This window comes from Chrysochloris asiatica, unplaced genomic scaffold (assembly GCF_000296735.1).
Source record: "Chrysochloris asiatica unplaced genomic scaffold, ChrAsi1.0 scaffold00047, whole genome shotgun sequence".
NCBI classification, from domain to species: domain Eukaryota; kingdom Metazoa; phylum Chordata; class Mammalia; order Afrosoricida; family Chrysochloridae; genus Chrysochloris; species Chrysochloris asiatica.
In genome coordinates, this window is record NW_006408565.1 from 18,606,842 (window position 1) to 18,614,001 (window position 7,160).

At 38.9% G+C, this 7,160-nt stretch overlaps 1 protein-coding gene across 1 annotated transcript in view; it reads left to right on the forward strand.

Annotated features, from left to right (window-relative positions):
• The window catches only part of EIF4G3 (eukaryotic translation initiation factor 4 gamma, 3), a 127,142-nt gene extending 121,761 nt beyond the window's left edge, over nt 1–5,381 (forward strand). The window contains exon 25 of the mRNA XM_006862404.1: nt 5,200–5,381. Coding sequence (XP_006862466.1) covers nt 5,200–5,381 — 182 coding nt within the window. The remainder of the gene's footprint in view (nt 1–5,199) is intronic.
• Nucleotides 5,382–7,160: the final 1,779 nt, after the last annotated feature.

Below are 7,160 nucleotides of genomic sequence, written 5' to 3' on the forward strand. Positions count from 1 at the left end.
AGGCAAATTCAGGATGAAGCTGAAGAAAAGTAAAACAAATTCAAGGGAGTCAAAATATGACCTTGAATATATCCCATACGAATTTAGAGATCATCTGACGAACAGATTTAATACATTAGACACTAATGACCAAAGACCAACAGAGTTGTGCATTGTCATCAAGAACACCACACAGGAAGAAAGCAAAAGGTCATTAAGAAGACATGAAAGGAAAGGACCAAAACGGATGTCAAAGAGACTTTGAGACTTGCTCTCCAATGTAGTGGTGCTAAAGCAAATGGAAGAAAGGAGGAGGCAAAAGAGCTGAACAGAGAATTTCAAAGGGCAGCTTGAGAAGACAAAGTCAAGTATTATAATGAAATATGCAAAGACCTGGAATTAGACAAGGGAAGAATAGGCTCAACAATTCTCAAGCTGAAAGAACTAAGCCTCAATTTTCAGTATTGAAGGATTCTGGTGTGGTGCTGTAGGATAAGCACTGTACCATGAATCACAAGGTTGGTAGTTCAAACCCACCAGCTTTTCCTTGGAAACCTTGTACAGGGTCGCTATGAGTTGGAATTGACTCCACATCATGTCACAATAGCAGCAACAATAGACAAAATATTGAATGATGCAGAAAGAATTAAAAAGATGGTGGAAAGGAATACAGAGTCTCTGTACCAAAAAGAAATGGTCCATGTTCAAAAGTTAGCATATGACCAAGAGCCAGTGGTACTGAAGGAAGAAATCCAAGGTGCACTGAAGGCATTGGCACAGAATAAGTCACCAGGAATTGATGGAATAAAAATTGAAATCTTTCAACAAACTGATATGGCCCTTGCGACACTCACTAATCTATGTCAAGAAATTTGTAAGACAGGTACCTGGCTGACTGATTGGAAGAGATCCATGTTTGTGTCCATTCCAAAGAGAGCAACTCAACAGAATGCAGAAATCATCAGATAGTATCACTAATGTTACATGCAAGGAATATTTTGGTAAAGATCTTTCAAAATCAGCTGCAACACTACATCAACAGGGAAATGCCAGAGATTCAAGCCAATGTAAGACAAGGACGTAGAACGAGGCACATCATTTCTGTCATCAGATGGATCTTGGCTGAAAGCAGAGAATAGCAGAAAGATGTTTACCTGTGATTTCTTGACTGTGGAAGGACTTTCAATTATGTGGATCGTGATAAAATATGGACAAGATTGCGAAGGATGGGTATTCTGGAGTACTTAATTGTGCTCATGAGGAACCTGTACATAGACCAAGAAGCAGCTGTTAGAACAGAATTAAGGGGACACTGAATGGTTTAAATTCAGGAAAGGTATGTGTCAGGGTTGTATTCTTTCACCATACTTACTCAGTCTGTATCCTGAGCAAGTAATCTGAGAAGCTTAATTATATGAAAAAGAATGTGACATCAGGTTTGAAGGAAAGCTCATTAACAAGCTGAGATAAGCAGATGACACATTCTTACTTGCTGAGTGAAGAGGACTCAAAATAATTACTGATGAAGATCAAAGACCAGAGTGTTTGGTATGGGTTGCACCTCAATGTAAAGAAAAACAAATCCTCACCACTGGAGTAATAAACAACATCATGATAAATGGAGGAAAGACTGAAGTTGTCAAAGCATTCATTTTGCTTGGAACCACTATCAACATTCATGGAAGCAACAGTCAAGAAATTAAACAACATATATTGTATTAGACAGTCGGTTGCATAAGACCTCTTTAAAGTGTTCAAGAGCAAAGATGTCGGTTTGAGGAGTAAGGTGCGCCTGACCCTTAGTATTTCCGTTCTCCTCTTATGCATGTGAAAGTAGGACAGTGAATAAGGAGACCCATAGAAGAATTGATACATTTGAATTATGGTGTTGGAGAAGAATGTTAAAAGTTTCATGGGCTGCCCGAAGAACAAACATTTGTATTGAAAGAATGTTTTTCAGAAGCTAGAATGGCGAGACTTAGTCTTTCATACATTGGGTACAGTCCCTGGAGAAGGATACCATGCTTGGCAAAGTGGAGGGTCAGCAAAAAAGTCTGAGACTTTTTTCTAACATGATGGATTGATACAGTGGCAGCAGCAAAGGGCTCAAGCGTAACAATGATTGTAAAGTTGGCACAAGACTGGTCAGTATTTTGTTCTGATGTGCAAAAGGTTGTTATGAGTCAGAACCAACTCAACAGCACCTAGCAGTAACAAACAACAACATCCCTTTACTGGGACTTAATTTTCCTTTGTTTTTGTAATATAATATAAGCCTGGTATCTTAGGCCAGGTTTTCTAGAGAAACAAAACTAGTGGCACACACATATATATATATACATAGAAAGAGAGAGACAGACAGACAGAGAAATTTATAATCAAGGAACTGACTTATAATTGCAGAGTATTAGGTCCACAGGAGAAGAGAGGGAACCTAGCCCCTTCAGTGTGTCCACTATATTGAGAGCAGGCCACACCCCGAAGGAAGCATCCCTTCAATCGATTGGCTACTCATAGCCACTCATCATAAAGTTAACTATGCCTATATAAGGTCTCATCACATGAGGATAAGCACATCTCAACTGCTAAAACTTTGGACATCCTGGCCTAGTCAAGTTGACACAGAACCCCAATAACAAAGGTCACCTTTGTCAACTTGAAATCTATAAACTATATGCATAAGCTCTAAATAAAGAAAATTGTGAAGTCATATTTGCACCTAACAGGATACAATTGAAACACAACTGAAAATGCAATGGCCCCATTTTACATCTCATGTTTCACAAATGAACAGTACGAAAAAATTTGATACACACATGCAAAACAAGACAAAACAAAAATATATGTGTTCTATCTAGGTATAGCAATGAAGTTGAGCAATCAAAAACAGTTAAACGGTTTTCAGCTTTTCTCAAGTTAGTTGTAGAATGTATTTAAGCAGTAAGCATATTTAGGTTAAACCAGTTCAATTATGTTAAATGTTGCTCTTATACCATATTATATTGAACACTGAATGCATGTTGAAAGACATGCCATTTTTTGTAAAACTCAAATATACGAGCTGTGTCTACAATTAAAAGAGAAACAGTTGGCATGTTTGTTAATTCTAGTTTCATTTAATAACCTGTAAGGCATGTAAGTTTAAGCTTTTTTTAAGTTAACTGGGAAAAATGAGATGCAATACCAGCACTTTAGGATTTTGGTCTTGATGTTTGTATGAAATTCTGAGGCCTTGATTTAAATCTCTCATTGTATTGTGATTTCCTTTTAGGTGTATTGAGCTAAGTGAAACTTGTCAAATAAATTTTTAAAAACTGAAGGAAAAAAAAAAAAATTCATTCTGCAAGTCAGCCTCCTACCCGTAGGCACACAACTGTACTCAGTCCACCTTCTCTGGTGTCACTGCTTTTCCAGGCAGGGATTCCATGCTCCACTCAGCGATCTTCTTTAATGATCACCTGGGATCACCTGTTCCTTAAATGAAAGATAACTGCTCCCCACTTTTAGTTACACATCTTCTAAACTTATAGTTTTGACAATCACAATTAATCCTACTAACAGTTTCTCACAACTGAAATTATACAATCCTATCAGCATCCTCCCCTATCTCCTTTCTCCAGAGCCATCTGGAAAGGAGGAAAACTAGTGAATGAGTTTCTAAAACTAAGCACACCCATGACAGCTTGTTAGCTCAGGAATCCATCTAAAGCTGTATACTTTTCAAAGGCTGAAAACAAAAAGCCTGTTTTTTCTGAACAAATTCTAACTTCCCTTTTAGCAAATCCAATAAAGTATAAGCTGAGGGCAGGTTTACACACTCACTGTAATCATAATTTCCATTATTCCTATCACATATGTATGTGTGTTTTACAATAATAGGCAGGAGAAACCAATATCCATAAGGCAGTCCAACACATAAACCTTTAAAAACATGTAAATTCAATCTTTTCTCCCTTTTCTATGCATATGGCCTTGGGCCTCTGGCAGGGTGGATCCAGTACGCTTAGGCCCTGTATCAGCCATCTGGCTTAACCAGTGTGTAGTCAGCTCCAGGCAACTCCAGAAACTGCCACTTTCCCCTTTGCTGAAATATTTTATCTCATAACCCTTCATTCTTTGTCTTACAAAGCCTCATAATTTCATGGTCCGGAACCACTGCATTGAATCCTGCTCACAGCACCAACTGCTTAAACCAAGCAAGGCCCATGTCAGTCTTCCTCTGACTCCACAAGAGGGAAAGAGAACCAAACTCAAAATCAGCTCAAGGCCCATTCCTATGGAGTAGAGGTCACCCTATATCAGTGCCTTTAAAATTAGTCAGACTTGAGAACCAGTTTAGAAAACTCAATCCTCCTGGTTTTGTTTCTCTAGAATCTTATTCTCTTGGTACCATATGTCTTAGGCCAGATTTTCTGGAGAAGCAAAACCAGTGAAACATGTATCTGTGTATATATATAGTGAAAAGTTTATTATCAAGAAAATGGTTTACAATTGCAGAGCCCCAGGTCCCCAACAGAAGAGAATGAGTCCCTCCCATGTGTCCATTATATTGGGAGCAGGCCACACCTCAAAAGAAGCATCCCTTCAATTGATTGGTTACTCATAGCCACTCATCATAGAGTTAACTATGCCTGTATTAGCTCTCATCACCATGGGAATAAGCACATCCCAGCTGCTAAACTTCTGGACCTCCTGACCTAGTCCAGTTGACAGCAAACCCTAACATTACACCATGTGTCCACAGTAAGAACAAAAGATAGAATTATAATATAGTTTGGATATTAGAAACAAAACATATAGTTTCACTGGATGAAAAAAATCTGGGTAATGTAGTTTATGCCTTTGTTTTCCATATGAATGATTACTCTTTTCCTTTTAAAATATAACCTGGTTAGAGGGGAAAGGTGTATCAAATACTATATTTCTATTGTAAATTTCAAACAGTAGAAAAATGTATAAAGAAGCAAGTTAATTTTTTAAAGTGTATAAATTGAAACAAAATAGCAAACAATTCACCAATATCAGAAAATATTGATTAAGATCATAGAAAAGGCCTTTAGATTGCTTGGGGTGTTCCCCCTCTCCGTTAGACAAGTTGTGTGAGGATGATCAACTGTCAGGGACTCTTAATTGTCACCAATTCTGTGGGGGGAAATTCCTGTGCATTCATTCACAACTGCCGTGCCCCCACAACTGAGGGTTTCTTTCACCCCGTTGCAGATTTGCTCCGGATGTTCTTTGATTGCCTGTATGACGAAGAGGTGATTTCTGAGGATGCCTTCTACAAGTGGGAGAGCAGCAAGGACCCCGCAGAGCAGAACGGGAAGGGTGTGGCCCTGAAGTCTGTCACAGCTTTCTTCACGTGGCTGCGGGAGGCCGAAGAGGAGTCTGAGGATAACTGAAACTTCAAATACACAAAATCAAACAAAAGAAACAATTTAAGTATTTTTTTAAAAAGTTTCACGTCTTCGCCAATCACAGTGCAGCAAGGCCAATTCTCGCAGAACCCCACATGCGCACGAGTGGGAGAGGGCAAGAGAAAGCGAGGGGATCATGGAGGAAAAGGTACTGGAGACCGCCAGCTCCAAGCAGGAGGGCGGGAGCACTAAACCAAAATACACGTGTCATTTCTAGAAGAGAGTTTCTGTTTTAATCTTTTCTTTTTAAACAAGGACTCATACTTTAAAGAAACACATCTGTTCAGAAAAAAAAAAAAAAAAAAAAAAAAAAAAAAAAAAAAAAAATTGAGAACTTTTAATTTATTTTAAGGACTGCAAATTCCAGTGTAATTTTTTTAATTTGCAGTTTCTGTAAACAACTTGTATAATAGAAAAGCAGAGAAATAAATTTCCCTCCCCTCAGATGCACCTCACGTTTGTTTTAAAAGCATAGTAGTTAGTCCAGATTTAAGAAGGTTTGGGGTGACCAAGGTAAGAATGGATTTTTGGGGGGGTTTTTTGGTATCAAATCTTTCTGCCTGCCTCTCAGCTTGCTTCAGAAAATAAAATCACAATAGTTATCAAAACATGCATAACCTTGGAACAGAAGGAAAACAATTTGTGAAAATGCTGTGGACCAGAGACCTCCAAGAATTGTTTAAAAAAAGTGCTACCCTGGGAAAAGTACTCTTAATACTTTTGGAACCTTTAGAGCAACTTTAAGGCCTGTAAATACATAGAACAAATATTTAAAAAAAGAAAAACAAACAAAAAGAAATTGACTCAATACTATTTCTTTTCACTTTCAAAATATAAAGAACAAAATAAAGACAAACATTGCAAGTTTAAAAGAAAGTAAAATGACTTCTCCTTTTGACAGCTGCCGCATGTGCACCCGTCTGCGAAAGGTGCTTTCTGATTACTCATTGTGTAGTCCGAGTCTCTAGACTCAAGTGGAGGGATGGGGTGTGTGTCTGTGTGTGTTTGTGTGTGTGCATCTGTCTGTTTACGGTTGGGAAAGACAAGCTGCTTCGTGGTTAAGGAGGGCAGTCATGCTTGGGTGGGAGAATCTCTTTCTAACACCACTAAGAAATGGATTCAGGTTGGGTGCAAACCTAAGGGCATGCTTTTAAATAAATGTTCCACTGTTACAGTGGAACTGTAACAAAGGGGACACTATTTTACTCAAAGACTTCAAAAACAAAAGCCTGATATTCCTTCTCTGCCCACAAGCCACTATCACTAATTAAAAAAAAGGTTTAAATGTCATTGTGACCTGAGAGCAGGTGGTCAGTTTGTATCCAGTGATTCATACACTGTCTCATCACAATGACTGCCGTCCCCTCCAGGGAACAGCAGCTAGCCCACTCCCTCCCTGTGACGAGTCCCATTCCACCCTCCTTCCCAGCCCTTTTGAATTTTGTCCTTAGATAAATGTTGCTCTTTTGATCTTGAATGGTTGGCCATTCCATGGTAGTGGTTGGTGGTTATGTGCTGTGGAGTCGGTTCCGACTCATAGAGAGCCTGTACAGGGTTTCCGAACCTCTAAGTCTTTGCGGGAGCAGAAATCCTCATCTTTCTCCCACGGAACAGCTGGTAGTTTCCAACTGCTGACGTTGTGGTTCACAGCCTAATTCGTAACCACTACGCTACCAGAGCACCTTATTCCATGGTAAGTATACCTTACTAACTTTGTTTTCCCCTATGTACCTATTTACCACTTGGTTAAAACTGGGTCACGAG